The sequence below is a fragment of the Triturus cristatus genome, chromosome 12, assembly GCF_964204655.1.
Source record: "Triturus cristatus chromosome 12, aTriCri1.1, whole genome shotgun sequence".
In the NCBI taxonomy this organism is placed as follows: domain Eukaryota; kingdom Metazoa; phylum Chordata; class Amphibia; order Caudata; family Salamandridae; genus Triturus; species Triturus cristatus.
The window spans coordinates 25,446,812-25,465,853 of record NC_140595.1 but is presented as its reverse complement, the minus strand read 5'-3'; the positions used below and the strand labels follow the sequence as shown (position 1 = coordinate 25,465,853).

Here is a 19,042-nt window from a genome sequence, read left to right as displayed (position 1 = left end):
AGATGAGAAGAGGCAGTGGGTATCTGAGGGAATCTATGGAAAGAAAAAAAGCAATAGAGAATGAGGACAAACCGACACTACCTGCAGAAAGTGCCAATGACCACAGAACCTCTAGTCTGCGACAGAGCAAGCGTGCCAGAGACCCTAAAGCCCTAAGGAAAATGGGCTCCCCTGAAAATCTGGTTGGGTAATAAAAGACAGACATTACCGGGGTGCAGTGGGTTCCCCATGTCCTAAGCCCCCAGTGCCACTGCACCGGCTGCACTAAAAATAGCGAGGCCTCTGGATCCAGCACGCTGGATGTTACGCCGCCGGTGAGCCCCGCCACATGGACTGTGGAAAAATGTTAAGTAGGTGGTGATCAAGTTTAAAGACCAGCTTGTGCAATGCAAGCGAAGCTGTCCTGGGCTTCTTGGCTCTATATTCACAATCGGTCTGCCACGCATCAACAGCTTTAGAAACGGACTAAAATTCCCACGTTTATTGTTTAAAGTCATAAAATCAACAGGCGCCTGAGTGAGCAATTCAAAGTAAACAGTGACAACTACAGTTATACAGGTTTATAGACTTCAGTGAGCTAAGCTAGGATAAAACCTACCCTCCTGGTCAACACGGTCACCCAAGAGCCGAAGCACAGGTCTGCGTTGTGCAGAAATGGCACTTTTAGTAAGTGTAGCAGAATGGACTCCGGTCTACCAAGTCCTAACTGTTTATTACTCATGCTGAACGTTGAACATGTTACCTACACTTGCAAACCAGTTACTCCCACTGTGTGGGCCAGCTGTGCGCTGTTCTTTCTCTGTCATGCTATGCTTTTTGTTAAGCGACCAGACAGTAAGCGCATAGTCCATAGAAATGAAAAATGCTGACAGCACAGGGATGTTTGAACCTGACTCCTATCGGAGGTAAAAACACGGGGAATATTCACATATAAAGGGTTGGGTTTTTGTTACTGTGCATAAACAGATGATAAACAACTTGTCTATTCTTCAGATCTTCACACTCCCTTCTCAGATCAAGTCACCACTGTGCATTATAGGCAAGCCTTTCATTGTGCATTGTGCATTGCACACTCCATGAGGTAACAGGCTGCAGTCCGCCATAATCAAGGCCTCCGCTCTAACAGGCGACAGGTGAGTTCCACGTGGTCTACCTGTGGCCGGGTGTTGAGCCCATACGGTCCTTGAGACTTATGGCTTGCTTGAGAAGACCCTCGATGCTCCGGAAGTACGCGCCGCTGTAGGTCATGCTGCGGATGGCGCTGCAACAAAGAAAGAGTTCGAGAGTCAAATGCGAAGCGCATGACAGAACAAAAGAAGTACAAATGTTCCCTCTAACCTTCAACATCACAGACCTGAGTTACTTTATCCTGCCACTGACCAAGAAGTCTAAAAACAGCTCCTCTTCCACTCTTAAAGGCTTTCTTTAGCAAATGATTTCACCTCGTGTGCCATAGCAGTGAGAAGAATTTTGGCGCGATTAAACATGTTATTTTGAACAAGTGTATTATTAAAAAAAGCTTCTGAAATGTATTACTACAGTGCAAAGGTCAAATTCCATGTTTACGCCACAACTCACCCCACCCGCAATATTTTGTTCTGCATAGACAGCTTCTTCTTCCTATGCGACTGCCAAAGTGGTCTAATCTGTGTGTTTGGCAACATGGTGTGCGTTGCCCACCACAACCATTGAATTTCACAGTTTTTCTGCTTGGTGTTACCATAACTAACCTTTAACTGTGTTTTTCCAGTGTTTTTTAAGGTGTGCTGTATGCATCTAACATGCACCTATTTGGCGCTGCTCACAGCCTTTGGCCTAAGGCTAGCTCTTTCCTGGACTTGTGTTTTGATGCACGAGGTGGGATTTGTTAGTGCATGAGGTTGGTTGTGTGGAGCCGTCAAGGTGGTCCCTGTGTTTAATTACGATGATGATGGGTGACTTGGTGCATGATGTTGCTTGTGTTTACTTATGATGGTGGGTGTGCTGGCGTATGATGTTGGTTGTATAAATCCTATGATGGTGGGTGGGTGTCTTGGAATCTGACTGTGGGTGTGCATGTGCTCCCACCTCCTTGAAGTCAGTCTATGGGCCCCACCACTGATAACTCGCCGTCTCCCCCACCCTGTGCAGCGGCTCTCGCTGCTGCCCTGATCTCACTCCTGCAGCCCCTCAGTCAGAAGCAGACCCTCTGTCACCAGACCTTTGCGTGCGGTTATATCTGCCCTGGAGCCTCTGTATCAGCCTCCACCACTCTTGCAGCTCCTGTGTGTGCCCATCACCTCCTCTATATCCACTCTTTGTGCTCCCAGACCCTCGGCAGCACCTTTGCACCCCCACCCTACCTGCAGCCAATGTTTGATGCTCTGCTCCATCTCAGCTGCCTTCAGTGTGCTTCTTCTTCTCCATGCAGCCCAAATACACACCATGACTGCCAACTGCCCCCCTGAGTGCAGTCCTGCTTCTTCCCTCCACCTCGCTTTGTACCTGGTCTCCTAGGAACCGAAGGATTCTGCTGCCCCTCTGTGCCTGCGCCTCCCCTACATGTCCTCTATGTGCCCCCTGCCCCAGCAGCCCATTAGCGAGCTCCACGCCCCGTATACCCGGTCTTTCATGCAGCCCCTTGATGGAGCAGGGAAAACAACATTTTGTATACCTCCTCTAAGTTGCATGAAATTAATTACGTAATCATTCTAACTTTAATTCCAATAACCTGTTTGCAGTGAAAACTTATTGAACAACTTTGCACCTTAATAAACACGAGATACATGTGGGACTAAAATGCTAATTGCATGGCAGAACAATTAATTAACTATAGTACGCAAACTAACCTTAGATTGTGGTGAAATAGTAAAATTGCATGATTTATGTTGCTTTGTGATTGTTTGTGCATAAAAGGTTATCAAGTGGTATTATTGCTTTAAATGTTGCTACAGCTAGGTAAATACTAATATATAATGGGATTAGTGTGGGTTTAAACATTATAATCTTAATTTCTATATCTTAATTACTGTTATGTCTGGTTTTGCTTAAGTTGGCATTCGGGCCCACTAGGCCGCAGTACCCAAGATGGAGCCCCATAAAGCAGATGCCACCATGTGAGCGCGATACTATCTGCATAGGTCTGGAAGGCTCTGGAGATCTCCAAATGACCCAAGCTTTGACACTGTGTTCCCTGCCAAGGATAGTGACTTGTTCGTCTGCCAACAGATGAGTTTGTAGGAACAGCGGAAAGGACAATAAAGAACCCGTGTAATGCAACGTTTCACCTTGGAAGTGTTACATTCACTGCTTTTGCCTGGAAGCTAAAAAACGAAACTTATTAACTTGTGCCTTCCTATGCCAAGTCATCATGAAGAACCAGTTTGCACTGGGAAACTTTTATCAACCTACAGATAAGCCCTAACTGTCCAATCAGAACATTTTCTTCTGCCACCAAATGTTTCCTGTTAGTATAAAGTAAGAGGGAGAAAGTGTATATAATGCTCTTATCCACTATTGGGGTCGTCAATAGCTTCCGATCGTTAATGGTGTTAGGTTGCGTGAGCTGTTGGCAATTTATTGGTTTGCCTTGTGTTTGTTTTGCATATGGGAAGAAATTTGCCGTGCATTCTATATTTCATCTGACAGTTTGATCCTTTGCCGTGGGTCAGACAGCCTGTCCTGGGAATTGTACCTGAGAATGCGGATAACTCTCTGTTTGATCAGAATTCGTCATCTTTGGCAAACTGGTAATTAATTGACTGTGTTTTCTGAATTCATGCTTATTACTAAATGTTGGCTTTCTCTTTAAATAAAACTAGATTTATATTATAAGCTGTAGTGAATAAATGCAACGTAAGGAAATTTATTATTAGATAAACAAAATTGAACTAATAAGAAATGAGTTTGTGGTTCTTTTAATTAATTATGAAAAATAAATAAATGTTTCCTAGGCTTTAATTGTGTTTTAGCTGGATCTAATTCACCATCAACCAGTCCAACTAATTGGTCCATCGACCAAGTGGAGGAGTGCCTTGATGTTAAAGTCAGGATTCTGAAGATGTTTATAGAGAAAAAAATTATAATATGTATATAATGTAAAGCAAATTATTCCTGATAGTTAATAAGGTACCCACCCATGTCTGGCGCTTTTCACCCGTGTACAGATTCGAGTGAAACTTATTGAATGTAAGAACGTGTGTTGGTGTTATGGGCCCCACCAGTGAATGAATGTAGGAATGAGTTGTTGTGATTAAGAATCTGTGACATAGGGTAATAGGTAAATGTTGTTTATTTTGTGCTCCACCACCCTCTATGTGGCACCCTTCCTCACTTCTGAAGCCCTCCGCGCTGCCGTGCTTGCCCCTACATCCCCTCTAGGTGTGCTAGGCACCACTGCAACTTCTTTGACCCCATCCCCCTGATTTGCCTCTTTCTCTGCTGCGTCCTCTATGTGCTCCCCCGACTACCTCCATTTTGTGTCCCTTGCCTCCCCTGCATGCATTTTTAAGCCACCATCTCCCTACAGCCCCCATGGGTTCCTTGGTTCGCTCTGCAGCCCCCTTGTACTGCCCTGCCCCGGTAGCCATCCACGTGTGTTCTTTTACCCCTCTACAGACTTTGTTTACCCCGCCTTCCTGCCGCCCCTCTTTGTAGCCTTTTCTTGCCCCTGGCCCCCCTGCAGCCGCCTCACCCCATGTCGCCCCTCTATGTGCCCCTGCAGCTCAAGTGCTCTAACCTGCCCCCCCCACAACACTCCGCACCCTCTCTGCCTGCAGCTCTGCCATCCCTCTGCAGCCCCCCGCGGTGCCCCCAGCATGCAACATTCACAAAGCCCAAAGGCTGAGCTTTCAATTTAAAAATGCCAGACAGTTCTATTGGCTTTGCTAATTCTTTCAATCTCTCCCAATGTTCACAAACATTGAGAGATTTAAATTAAATGTCCCCAGTGTTCAGTGCCGTAGTTCTTTCTAACCCCTCCAATCCCTGGGCCAATTTGTAATGCCCCCTCTAGCTCTGGACAAGGCGAGAGGGAGAGGTGCAAGCGATACCCACCACCATGGCAAGACAGGTGTAGTAACTATTAATTGCACCCACACCTTTGAGCAAAGCAAACATTGATGTCTCTAATGCTGTCCCAGGGATATGTGCTACGCCCCAACATCTTTATTTTATGTCTCTCCCATTGTTCCCTGTGAGAAGTTGGCCTGGCATATGCTGTCTCCTAGTTATAGGGACACCTTGCACCAGTCCAATTCGACTCTTATTGATGATAGGTTTAAGACAACCTTTAAAGAAAGCTATCCTAGTGGTAGCTGTGGAGAGCAGCCTTCATGCTAAGTCTTGAAGGAGTGTTAAGCTTATTGTTTTACCAGAATAACCTCTTGAATAACCAAATGAAAGAGTAGCCCACACAGGTATATATATAAAATATATGTATTTATTCTAGACAGAATCCCACAGTCTCTTTATGAAGCTGTGGCAAAGTTACAATATCAAACAAGCATTGATAGACACAATAAATAGCACTATTAACATTGGGCCCCAGGGGGCACCAAACCATATAGTAAGAAAGTGGTATAAGAACCACGACAATTCTACAGGCAATGCCTAGGGCATTCAGGATCGCTGGCCCCTTGATAATCCACCCCAGGTTATGAGGAAGGGGACCCACGGGAGGCGGGTGCAGTGCAAGTAGCTGCTATCGGGATCTCTATTACAGCCTATGGAGAATGTCGCGGTTGGAAATAAACAGTTTAAAAATACTTCTAGCAGGAGTACAAAGTTAAAACTTCAGACTTAAGCTTTTGAAGAGCCCACTACCACGAGAGTACCGAGGTACCACTGTTACCTGCCCCAGGGAAGCCGGGTGCATAGGTTGTTACTGCTGTCGGGTCGCGGGCTGATTTTCAATGGGAAAATAGTCAAACGTTCTGCTAGCCAAAAGCGTCGATGATGCCGTGAAGATCAAAGATGTGAAGATTGTAGAGAAGAACCTGAAAGCAGAGGGGACAGAGTCTGTGTCACGGCAAAGTGACCAGGAGGCTCAAAGCAAAGAGCCCTTCGATGTCGGGTGCTTCAGGTGGAAAGTGGTGTAGCTTGGATCTGCAGCCACGGGCTCCGGGAGGCTTCAAGGAAGGCCAGCTTCTGGAGGGCGACTGTCCCACGTAGGATGAGGGTCGCTGCGGTGTTAGTGTCCGGATTGGATCCACTAAGCCTTGGCAACCGCAACCCACGAAGAATGAACAAATCTGCTACAGTGCAGACCCACGAGGTCTGGGAGAGGTCTCCTTCGAGGAGACTGTAGAGCAGGCCTGGAGCAACCATGGGAGCTCTTGATTGTAAAGATAGACCTCCACTAGGGCCCACAAGTCGAGAGACAAGGGACCGCGGGAGGCGGCAATTTGGCGTGCGTAAAAGGGCACCCACGGGCCACCGGAGGGGGCTAGGGCGCTGGTCTTTGGCACAATTGCTGTAGAGTGGTTGGCTCGAAAACGGGCCAAAGCACAACTTCCCCACTGGTCAGGGTCGTGTGCTATGCAAGAGGTGGCCGGTGTCTCGGGGTATTGGGGATCTCGGCACCCACGCGGTCCACGGTGCCCAAACTCGTTGAGCACACTCACTGGCCTCTGGGATGCGCTGGAAACCCACCTCAAGGTTTCTGGAAGTCGTCGAAGTTCATGAGAGCAGCGAAGTTCCAACCGGGCCACTTGCAGTGTTTCAGGTGCCTGCCAAGCAGGGGGATAACTCCTTTATCCCAAGGGAGATTTCTTCCGTCAGCTGGGCAGCAGCAAGTCGAAGGTCAAGACTGTAAAGTTCAAGATTAATCTGAGGCTCTGGGGACACGTTATTCCCCTTTATCCCCAAGATTAGGGGAGTGTCCAGAGTAGCGTCCACCAATGGTAGGTGAGGCGGGAAAGGGTGGCTACACCCTCTCCCCTTTGTGTGTTTCCCGCCTGGGCGAGGGGCAGGATGCCCCTGAACCGGTTCCATGCGGTGTATGCAGAATGAGGCTTCTGCAGCTGCCTACGTGCAACTCTGAAAGGACTTTTGGTGCACCCACCCTGTTCCAATCCACATTATCCTGTCTGGGGAGATGCTAGCACCTCCCTGCCACAGGAGCCCTATTGTCCAGGTGGCGAGGCTGGGGGTTTCCCCAGCAACAGCCAGCCAGGGTCGTGTAGGTGGCGGGTAGTAGCCATTTTGTACTGCTTGTGCACTTTTAAATTGGTGTCTAAATTCTGCCGCTTTTCCCATATCGCCCCTCTAGCAGGGGGGAATCATACCCTCATGCCCATGGCTGGACTGGGGGTATGATTCCTACATGTTTGACACCAAACACGATATGGTTCTGTGTAGCCATTCTCACGCTATCGCGATAAACTTATAATGCGGTTAAGAGTATATGGTATGGCTACACTACAAACAACTCAGTAATGATTTTACGAAGGTTGCAGAGAGGCCCTACTCAGGTAGGGGTCCCCCCTCACACAGACCTCAGCACCCTGCCTTGTAGGATTACCAAGGCCTGCTATAGGGGTGACCTATGAGAGTATCTGTGTTGTAATGGGGTGGGATATAGGGTACCTATATCCCTGTAAGGGGTGCTAGCACCACCTTATCCAGACTACAGTAGTGGTCTGGTGGTGTCAGTTTGTATGGCTGTCCCAGGGAGGTACAATAAGTGCTGCAGCCCTGGTAGGCCTACTGAGGGGCCCATGCCCTGGGTACCTAGGGTACCATCTACAAGGGACTGTCAGAGCATCCTCAGCATCCAATTGGGTTGTACCTAAGGTACTCACATCATTTAACAGAGGAAGCAGATAGGCTGGGGTCCTGGATAGCAGGGCCACAGCCTGGCTAGAGTCATAAAACAGAAAAAAACATCAGCAAAAAGTTGGGGGCAACTATGCAGTCGATGCCACTCTCCTACATTCCCAAACTCTGGAAGAGATTTGTCTTTACAAACAGTATGCGAGCATTGCGACTATGAAAAATCTCCCTCACCAATCCCCAGGCTCTTTTTTTAACCTCTCCCAATTCTCATGAACATGGAAAGAGAGTAGCCAATGAGTCTGGCTGTTATTTTAAGTGACAATGTTGAATGCCGATGGGCACACTGAGTGGCTAAAAGTGGAATAGCAAGTATCTAAGCCCGACAGAAATTGGCTGACGGAGGGCATGGCTGCAAGGTTTTTTTTCGGCATCTGAAATCCTGATTGTGAACCTCTGTTATATGTTGGCGGTCGGGCCGTTGCATCATCAGAGCGAAGGAGTAAATACCTCCTCTGCCCTGACGGAGGTCCCGATCTCCGAATTTATAAATGACCACCAGGCAAACAGGCATTCATTAATGCATTGGCAGGAACCACTGTCATGTCAGTACCTATCAATGTAATCCGCTGCTTGTTGCGGGGCTGCGTCAGCGTGATACCATCTTGCACCAAATAGTATTCTTTTCTTTCAAAAATAAAACCTGAAAATAAAGTAATGTTGCCCGTACCACTGGAGTCATCTCTCATGTTAGGGGGAGCATTATTTGGTTTTTACTGTCCCTCTGGTGTGACAGGAAGAAAAAAAATGGTTATATATCCATCCTGACTGGGCAGGCAGACATGTAGCCATTTCTCCGACGGACTGTCGGAGAGGTTTGGCTATGGCACTGACAGAGTAGTCACTGCCGTAGCCAGACCGATTTTCTGCCGCATTTAAATCGGGAGGGCAGACCTTAATGCTGGCGGTACGGATACTCTGTTGTGACAAAGTATACGTACAGCCAACATATAAATGAGGCCCTATGTTTCCGCTGTCTGTGCGCTCAACATTGGCTCATGGTCAGAAAGCGAGTCCTGATCAAAGCACTTATAATTGTATGTAAATCAACTGTATTTAAATCTAGCTTCCTAAGGCCCCTGACTTTAGGAAAGCAAGTCCCTGCCTGGCAGAAGTGAGGTCAGCCCACCTGACGCAGATTTAGGTACCTGTCAATAGGACAGCAACAATGCGGCATTTGGCATTTTATTGTGGCCTTGGAAAGAACCTGACCCTGTGGTCCAAACCTATATGGAAATAATTGAGAAATTAATTTAATTAGCGATCATTTGGGCTCCATCCAACATAAGTAAAAGTGTGTTCAATAAATAAATTAACACAACGTAATATAATTTTAAAGTTTTTGGGGGGGAATCGCAACACCTAATATGCAGGGTATTCAAGGTTCTTTTCTTTTTTAATGTATCAGAAGGAAACGGGGAGCTTTCTTCAATTACATAAGAGGATATAAAAGGGCTCTTAAATGTGAAACGCGTCCTAACTTGGAGGGGTGGAATCTGATGAGAGATAACTGCTAATTATCCCACCAGCCTGCCCGGTTACCGCTTATTCATCGCAGATGGCCTCCTGCTTTCTCCATACCAGTGTATCTTTGCATCCGTCCTTGTTTTTAAGTCTTTCCTAAGACACTGCATGCACTGTCTGCGGCTACACGTATTGGCAGCATATAGCTTGCTCACTGCTTACCACTGGTTGACTTCACTGTCACTCTCGTTTGCTTGCCTCTTATTAGTTAGCTGGGTGGGCTTTCTTGTCTCTTCGTCTGTTTGTTCCGCCCCGGGAGCATGCACCCATTCTTGTCCTTCCACTGCTCGCTTTTTCAGGCGCTACTTTTTCCTTTTTGTCTAAGCAGTCTATGAGATTGCATAGGTTTTCGCTCCGTCTCCCACGTATGATCCTCCCCCACAACCCTACTGCGGTCTGTGTTCCTCTGGCTCATCCATGTGCTTCTCCACTCCCCGAGTTACCTTCTCAACTCTGCTTTGACAAAAATATAGCATTCCTATCAGAACAGTTCGATAATATTTCAACAGTGCAGTTAACAAACACTTTAATTCAGGAGTTGGGTGCAGAGCAACAGAGGCCTACAAGAAACACGGGTGTGAGACATTAGGGGCAATGCCTGGACCAGAATGAAAGCCATATGCAGCAATAGAATATGCTGTAATACAATTGCCGTGCCAGCAAGGGAGTTTTATTATCTGCGTCAATTATTTGGGGAGGGTGAGAGGCGGTTTTCACAGCAAGCACTTTTTGAAACAAATTATCAACAACACACAATCTCAGCAATATTATCAATGAATACAGCTAGTATAAAAAGAAAGTAGCACCATTGTTTAAAAAGAAAAAAATATACAACAAGCATTGCCAAAGCCAACCCGTCTTGCCTTTTCAACCTGTTGGCCTTTTCGAGAGCTGTTTGCTGATGCTATGAAACAACAGCAACAAAAAAAACCACTCTGTGGTGGTCCAGCATGCCTAACCATGCACGCGCTTATAAAAGGTATGATGCAGCTACTATGTTTTTTTTAACTAAGCAGACTAAAAGCAAATGGCAGCTGTAGGGCTCCCCCCAAAAAATAGGAACCCCAACCCCTCTTTTGTTTTGAAGAGTGTGTGATGGGATTGATGGAGGAGGGAGCAACATAGGAGCAGGTGGCGGGAGCGGGGTAGCAACCGGGAATGGGTGGGGAGCAATGGAGGAGTTTGAGGCAGGGGAGAAAGGAAATCAAACAAGCAAATAAAAATTAACTAGCCGAGTTGAGGTAAGCAATGGACGAACTGGGGGCGGGAGGAGAGAGTAACATGGATTTCGTGGGATTGGTAATTTGTGAGGTGAAGCAGCACCCCAGGGACAGAACAAGAAAACACATGCACTGTCATGGAGTACTGAAACCAAAATTTAAAAAAACACAGCATTTCCCTGAAAGTGAAGACTGGAAAGATGCAAGTCATCCAAACCAAAAGGTTGGTAAAGCAGCTCTGCCCCGGGAAAGGGGCAATCACGATCAGAGGCAGGAAAGACATTGATTACTAAGCAAGCAATTGATACTGACAAGCAACCCAACCAATTGTAAGCAAAAGGTCTGGCTATACACCCACTGTAGGAGTTGGTTTGGTCCACAGTAAGCCTCTATGATGGCGAGACATGAAAAACAAAGGACCGTGCAAATTCTTTCCATGTCGTTGGTTGTACCTGCAGGCGTACTCCACCGAGTAGATCGCGCCCTGGGTCTGCTCCTCCCAGCTCTGCATATCGGCCTGCAGAGAGACATGCGATCAGAAATACACGGGATTATGAACTGTCTTTACTACTTGAACACAAAAATGAAGAGGAAACTTTATATCTACCCTCTAAAACAGGGTCATGTGTATCTTACTGTGGTGATCAGATACCCTATATGGTTTTAACATGACCTCTAGTTAAGCAAAATTAAATGTTTTGGTCAATTAAAAACCATGATCCCGTCTTTGTCAATGAAAAACATTGTGCATATTTTGATTATTCAAAAACCCTGTCCATGCTTTAGTCAATCAAGATTCATGACTACGTTTCATCAATCAGGTTATCAATACAGACAGAAGCAGGCGACCTAAATCCAAGATGTAACACACGGGTACCAAAGTGCACTTACCTTGTGCTGTGCTAGCTCTGGGAGGGATCTGCGGACATGCTCCTGAAGGCGATACAAGGCAACTGATGGCTCATTTGCCAACACGTACATGCTCTCCGTGAACTTATCTGTAACTAAATTCGAAGACAGAGGTATGAAGCAAAGTACGTTCCGCAAACTTTAGCAAGAAAGACACCAATCAGTAACAGTTACAAGAATGATAGATTTTGGAAAGAAAGTCCACCACACCAGCAGCCGCAGCTCAGGTGGAGTTAAACCACAGAAGTAAAGATAAAATTAATTGAGGCATAGAAACTGAAAAGCCAGTAGTTGTATGACAATATGATTGGTCCCACATCCCACTCAACATGTCACCATGCCCAACTTTGTATCTTGTCACCATGGTGGTTACTGGAGGAGGATGCCACAGATGGACCATCAGGTTTCATGTCCCAATCGGAAAGACTCTTGCCTGTAATATGCACATTATAAATATAATCTATGAGCGAGCCTCCCTATGTGGTCACAGAAAGATGGGCTCTATGTGGAAATAAGGGACGGAAACTGGATATAATATTAGCACTTGGGTAAGATGACGAACCGTCATCATTTATCTGCATGGTGAGGGCCAAACTACCAGCCCAAGTGAATAGGCCCAATTATTTGACTAGATGAGACCAGTTAAATTACCTGTAAGACACCTGGGAAGGAGACCCACTTTTCTATTAGGTTATGAACTACAGGCAGAGTCATTTAATCGAAGAGGTCTGAGCCGTACTGTTTCGCTTCACAGGAGAGTGCAGGTCCCACTATTTGGACAGCTCTCTCATTTGAATTTGGCAGAGAAAACACTAACTTCTCCCCAACATGGTGAGGAGGACATCGATTTTGCTGCACGGGACAGGCGCAACCTTTTGGCCATACAGGGGCGTGTTCATGTGTAACAGGCCTGTCACCAGTATTACAAATAATAACACACATGATTTATTTGGTTGACACAAAGACAGATGTTCAAATGTACAAGCGCGAGCATGGCGCGAATGAGAGCTAAGGAGGTTAGAACTATGAGTAAGGGAAATTCCCAAGGGTTTCCATTAGTTTGGGGTCATTGCTCTTCTGAGTGAAGGCTTTTAATGGGGTCACTATTGTGTTGCGACCCACCAGATTCGATCCACGCCCACGGTGTGGTGCATGCACGAGGGTCTGTGCCAGGTGCTGTTTCCACCAGTCGGCACTTGCACCGCTCTCCTGGGAGACTCACCAGTCTCACATCCCGCATTGGCTGCCTCTGTACTCAAAGCTTATTTCTGCCAATGTCCTTGGAAGGATTTAGGTCTGGGCAGGGATTAGGCTTGGAGGGAAGCGGTGCCTCCACTGAAGGCTGAAGAGAGGCCTTTGTCACTAGCAGTTTACATCCTCCAATCTCAAACAGATAGCTCAGGGGGCTGAGTGTTTGCAGCAGTGATCTGTGGCAGCTCCCATCTTACAATGCCACCATGGCTTGGTTGGTTAAATCACCTATTAAAAGAGAGAACAATGACCTCCACCTCAATTTAACCTCAAATTCATTCTATTTCGTGCTTCAAATTTTATATAGCATCATGTGGCAAAAAAGACGCAAGGAAAACAAAATATATCCCTTATTCCAGTGTGAGACTGAATGAAGATATTCAGTTCACATGACCTTTGAAACTGATTGCAGGCAAAAAGCTAAATGTTTTTACAAAAATAATGTGATTCGCACATGTGACACTATATTACTGTGTGAGGAGGACAGGAGTGAGAGTGTTCAGAAGAGTGAGGTTCAGCTCCCCAGAGAGATAATAGAGTTATTGTGTGCATCTGTAACTACAGGCATCAAAATGGGTTAAATATTCCACTCCTCTATTTCTTAAGTTCTGATAATCCTTTCCATCAGACATTAAAACCATTGCGGACTTCCCGAGTGCTCTACAACTATAAAATTAATAAATGCATCCCCTGCCTCCAACCCGCCAGCTTATCACCCCCTTAGCAAAAATGTGCAGGCTCCTGTGCTCATCGATGAAATTCAGTCAACCCAGCAAACACCAATATCCACCCCCTCAATTAAACTGGGACGCTCTAAGGGCAGAGATGTTAGTCACTGTTTGCTTAATTTGAGCCAGTGGTTTCTGGTGCTCGGCATCAGCACTTAATTGTCAGAACCGGTACACAGGACAGTCTGCCACGTGGAAGCACTTTTTTTTTTAATTTAGAGATGAGCACAACAACTGTTGTTTATTAATTCAATATACATTAAGAATGACTAATACCTGCTGCCAAAGCCATTCTTTTAACTTTGGGGTCCTGAAATTGTCAGAATTGTAACACTTGTAGGATTGTGACTTATTAGTAAGGCTGTTACTGTGATTGACAGCCGCAATGGGCAGTACAAGCGGAAGTGGCCTGCTGACTAGAGCCCTGGCACTTATTTTTTTAACAAAGTAAGCTATTTTCAGAGGTTGCACTGTCGTTTAGATCCGTATGCTATGGCTGCTACGTTTTACGATGATACGACAAAATAAATATAAAACTTTACAACACATAACGATCACGAGTACTCCGAGTCTTCCACTCTTTGTGAAAGGTATGACTGTATTTGTGGTGTCTTTGTATTCCACCCTTTCCTAAATTTAAACACTTAATTACATTTTTTATAGCGCTACAAACCCAAAACTTAGGCAGTGGTCTCAACTGTGTTGCTTTAGCATTGAAGCAAGTATGAGCATTTGAGAACATGGCAGAAGAGGGCAGGTTTTAGGTTTCTCTGTAAGAGAAGAGTGGGAGTTGAATACAAAGGATCAAAGTAAGAGAATTCCACTTTTGAGAGGATGCAACTGGATCGCACTGATTTGAAGCTTTCATACTTCAGAGATGATGGTTTAGAGCACAGGGGATGTTTCGCTGCGGATCCTCCAGCATGCTGAGCAATTTCAGGGATCTTAGGGTTTCCCTGTCTACGCCTGAGTAGCTCACCAAGTCCAGGTTTTCTTTCTTTACACCCTATGACTTGTAGTCCTGACCTTGCATTGGGCTCAAAAAGAATACACATCCCAGGATGCAATGAAAGAACTTGGACTGAAAGGGCTGTCACACCTGGAACTTGTAAATTTGAGAGCTGTATGCGTGGTAAAATGTAAGTGATGCGGGTTAGTTTGAAATTGATTCTGGCCTCAAAAGAGAGTGAATGGAAATCTTTAAAGAAGGGGGGGGGGGGGGGGGGGGGGTTGTCACATTATTGGTATCTGTTGTGAACCCAGCAGCTGCATGGAAGACTGCCCTTAGAATAGTAGAGGTAGATTTGGGAAGGTCTGTTTAAGACCTTTCCAAATCCACCCCTACTATTCTAAGAGAGCATGATCAATGTTTATTCTAGACGTGAGCTCAGCTTCCACCCCGTCGTTTGTGCCAAACCAACTTTAGTCCACTTTCCAATACTACTCATCCTCTTTTTCATCTCTCATCTTGTCCTGCTGCCACGCCTTTTTCCTATTCTTTTTTAATTCATTTTCCACTCCTATTTCATCTCCTGGCCCTGCCAACTTATGCTCTCCTTGTCTCTTCTTGACCACTCTTTGGACCTGCCTTAAATTCAGACACACTGTTTTGGGCACTGCGCCACCTTGTTATTCACAACTGCCTCTTTTGGCTTGTTTGTTTTTGGGTAGTACTACCCATCCTCTTAGGTCTCTTGACAAATACTTGTGTTTTAGTATGTGTATGTGCTTTGTATACGTTTCCTTTTTAAACCATGGGATTCATTTTAGTGTGTATTTTTTATGATCTTTGTGTTGAGATCGAATAAAGCCAGAATTGAATCGAAAAATAATTTTAATATACCGCCCCGCTTTCAGGTTCACTGCAGCTTTTTAAGGTTTGCTGACGCTCCACTAGGTTTACCTCTCTTTAATCTGCGATCCACTGCCCAGAGTACTTGAACATATAATATAGTTCAACTAACCCTCGTCTGGAGTTTGTCACCCTCTTTTCAATGATACTGAATAATGATATAAACTTGCACTAATGATGTAAAACTGCACTACACTCATAACGGTTTTATCCTCCATTCACTTATCAGGATCACCCTCTCACATATTGGAATTTCACCCCCTCCCCCACGAGCCAGCGTCTGGACAGAAAGGTGTGCTATATTTACAATCCCTTTCTCTGATTTTCCGCCCTTCCATTTAGGCCTAATGTCCTTACTCCAGGCATACTGGTCTACTGCCCCTCTGTTTTCTAACGAGTTTGCTACCCGCCCTGCCTGTGTTTACTGCCCGCCTCCTGCGTGTCTTTATTTGTTCCTGCTTCTTGCCCCTCACCTCTCTTCACTTTAAGCTGCATCTCTTGCTCCTCCATGGCTGCTCCGGGATGTTGAGATAAAGGCTGACACCGTGCACTGGATACAGTGTCCACTGATGGGAGAAGGAGCTGCTACAGCTCTGACAGCCTGGATGGCACGTCACTCAGCGCGCGGAGGGAGGCCGCGCCACCGCCATCTTGGAACGGAGCAATGTCCGTGGAAATACTGCGAAAATTCAGACAACAAAGCTTTTCGAGTGCTCGTTATTTGTATTATTTTGAAAAGGAACGTAATTCTGTGATCTAATGCGTCAGTTAAACAAAAATACCTGTTTAGCAAATAGACGCTTTTCAATCACCAGTATTTGTTTTAGTTATTTAGACTATTTATTTGGTAAACAGTGGCGTGTGAGCTTAGGTTTATGTTTCACTGTTACGTTGTGGCTCCGTTGGAGGCAAAATCTACACCTTCTCGCTGTTGTTTACATGACCCTTTCCCATTCTAAAATGGGCGGTAGGACAGCGGAGGTCAAGGCAGGTCACTTCGGTTATCTAGCCCGGCACCCTCCGCCTGAGGTAGGCAGCCATCTTGAAATGGGCATTCTTAAGGGTTTTCTCTTAGTGCGAACTTCTGTTTACATACAGCCAGTCGTTCTTGCCTGGTCAACGCTTATATTTATGTCCTTTAGAACTTTGCTGCAACCCGAGACGGCGCTTTAGTTTACAACCCTTGTGCTGTGGCATGTGCTATTTTATGTGTATACCATATTATTGCTTTATTTGTGCTTAATGTACCAGGTCCTACTGTCAGCGCTCTACTTTTGAAGTAGTTCATCTCTGTGTCAGTGCAGCATGAAGTGCTGGTACCATACATGGCAACATTTTAGAAGAGGAAAGAAGGAGAGTCTAATCAAATTATCGGGAGAATGTATTTCCCCCATTGCCTTCTACTGAAGTAGAGGCAATTTCAGGTGGGAGACAGCCAAAACTAAGCCAGTTTTAGGTTTAAAAAAATCGGGAGTATCCCGCCTGGATCGGGTCTATTGGCATGTATGTTGCACTTACTATTCAGTGTACATGTCTGCACCCAAGAAGTACCACTACTGTCCCATCTAAATGAATTGCAGCAGAGCTGAAAAGTGCAGGTACTCTCTCTTTCAATTTAAAGAATTGAAGGTACTCCGTATAGACAGAATTGGCCCAAACTAAAGCACAGCTGTACACAGTTGTATCTTTTTCAGACCACACGTGCAGAAAAAGACACCTTTGGACAGCCAACTTGAGCCTACAGTTAGGGACAACAGCCACACAAACTAGCAATCATGTTTTCACTGATCTCAGCTGATGTCTTGCAGTGATCTCCAACAGTAAACTGAAGTGACGTTTTAGCCTTTGGACTGAAAGGTTGACGCTTTGTAAGTTGAAATACCGTTAATTTATAAACGGTGTATGTTCCTGAGTAGGGCTGCCATCTTTCTTAGAAAAAAATACCGGCCATTTAATTACATTTTGCTATTCTGGAACTAGCAACGGTAGAGGTGAAAAATAATTTGTGTAAAATCATTTGGATTATTTATTAAGATGAAATGTATTCCTCTGTTTGCTCTAATCTGATAAACATTCTGAAACCATGTAGACAGCTGTCAAATACTTTCTAAATGATTTAATCATATGTTTGCTATTTTAAGTTTATGTTTTAGAAGGGTAAAAATACTAGATTTTACTGCTTTTCTCAATATTTGACCAGCCTGAACCTAAAAATACTGGCCAGGTGAGTAGAAAAAACCCTTTCCTTCAGTATGGTGATCAGCTGATGCCATGTAAACAGAGACAGTGTTCCAGTCCGGGGCTTTCCTTGTAGAAATCTTTGTTTCAAGCTGCGTTTGTCAACTGGTGCAGTAGAAGTGAGCCAAGACAACAACTACCAGAATGCACCATGTTGTTGAAACATTCCTATGACTGGGAATTGTTGTGCCTTGTGAAATGGGGTCATATGGTTTATCTTCAATCCGTTCTGGCTTTTATTGAACACTTTGCACTCCAGATCAGGAGACACATGGCTGTCATGGGAAATAAGAGTCTTGCATGTGATTCGCATTCACTAACCAGGGATGTATAAATTGCACTCGGCTGGTGTGTGAACAGGTATATAATTTATGATGTGACCCAAGTACTAACCGGTTGCTATGAAAATTGACCATTCACAGGGGTAGGAAAACAAACTGCCTAATGAAATGTGCTCCTCCCTGTGATTGGTTGTACATGCAAGGATGGAGGCCTTCAGGGAATTCATACCTGTAATCCTGCACGTGCATTATCTAATGGGAAAGTTTTTTTTAAAGCAGGATGTGTTAATTAAAGTGATATAGTTTGCGTTAAAAAAAAAAAAAATGTTTCCCAGTTGGGACCACAGCACCTCTCACACCACTGCCTTCTCCCATCTGAGGCTACCCCCTATGATTCCCAAACTGAGAGCTGTCCAATGGGGACAGCCTTCCCTTTGTGACTCAGTTACTACCCCAGCTGTGGGTCGGTAGCTGATAATGGTTTGCCACTGCAATTGCGGTCACACACTATAGATACATACTTTTCTGACTTGTAAAAAGTTTCTACTTGGAAAGAGTTGCAAGCCCCCTTTCACAACTCAAAAAGACTTATCTGACTCGTAAAATCACTTTTGTTCATTTTAAAAAGCCATTTTGCAGTTGCAACCCTGTGATTTAGCAAATTGCAAGATTTGCGACTGCAATGGGGCTTTGTACAAGAGGATCTCTGAAACTACAATTCTTGGAAAAAACAGGTCCGGTCAATGGTGTTGCACGTGACAAGGGGCTGTTCGCTAGCTATGTTAATTGAACCAACAAAACTTATCACACAGATATTTCTGTAAGCTTTCAGGATCTCAAAAGTAAGTTCTATAGGGAAGATGTGCTGATATTCCATTTTATGAGGAAAAAGTTAATGTACCAACAGAGAAAAATGGCCATTCCAATGTGCGAGACTCCTAAAAGTTCCAAAGGCCACAACTGACGTTGGCCACAAGCTAGACCGCGCCAGAAATTAGGCTCACATTCAATGAGCGAGACTCTAAGTATGCAGACGCGAGTAGCTCACAAAATCCTCTCTTTTGATTTTTATTCTGTTATATGGATATTTGTCCCATTATCCATTCAGAACTAAAAGTACCAAGACGAACAAAAAAAAAATATTTAACCTTACATGGGCACCTAACCACTGCCTATTGAGGTTGGAGGTATATGGTAACATATTGATGCCTATTTTACAACATATAA

General features: G+C 45.1%; 1 protein-coding gene across 1 annotated transcript; it reads right to left on the bottom strand.

The window, feature by feature from the left end:
• Positions 1-466: 466 nt before the first annotated feature.
• Positions 467-15,922, bottom strand: BORCS8 (BLOC-1 related complex subunit 8). The gene is made up of 4 exons (XM_085637330.1): positions 15,770-15,922; positions 11,448-11,560; positions 11,009-11,073; positions 467-1,261 (listed from the first exon to the last, which is right to left on the bottom strand). The coding sequence occupies exons 1-4, from the start codon at positions 15,804-15,806 to the stop codon at positions 1,150-1,152; spliced, it is 327 nt and encodes a 108-aa protein (XP_085493456.1). The 5' UTR covers positions 15,807-15,922; the 3' UTR covers positions 467-1,149.
• Positions 15,923-19,042: the final 3,120 nt, after the last annotated feature.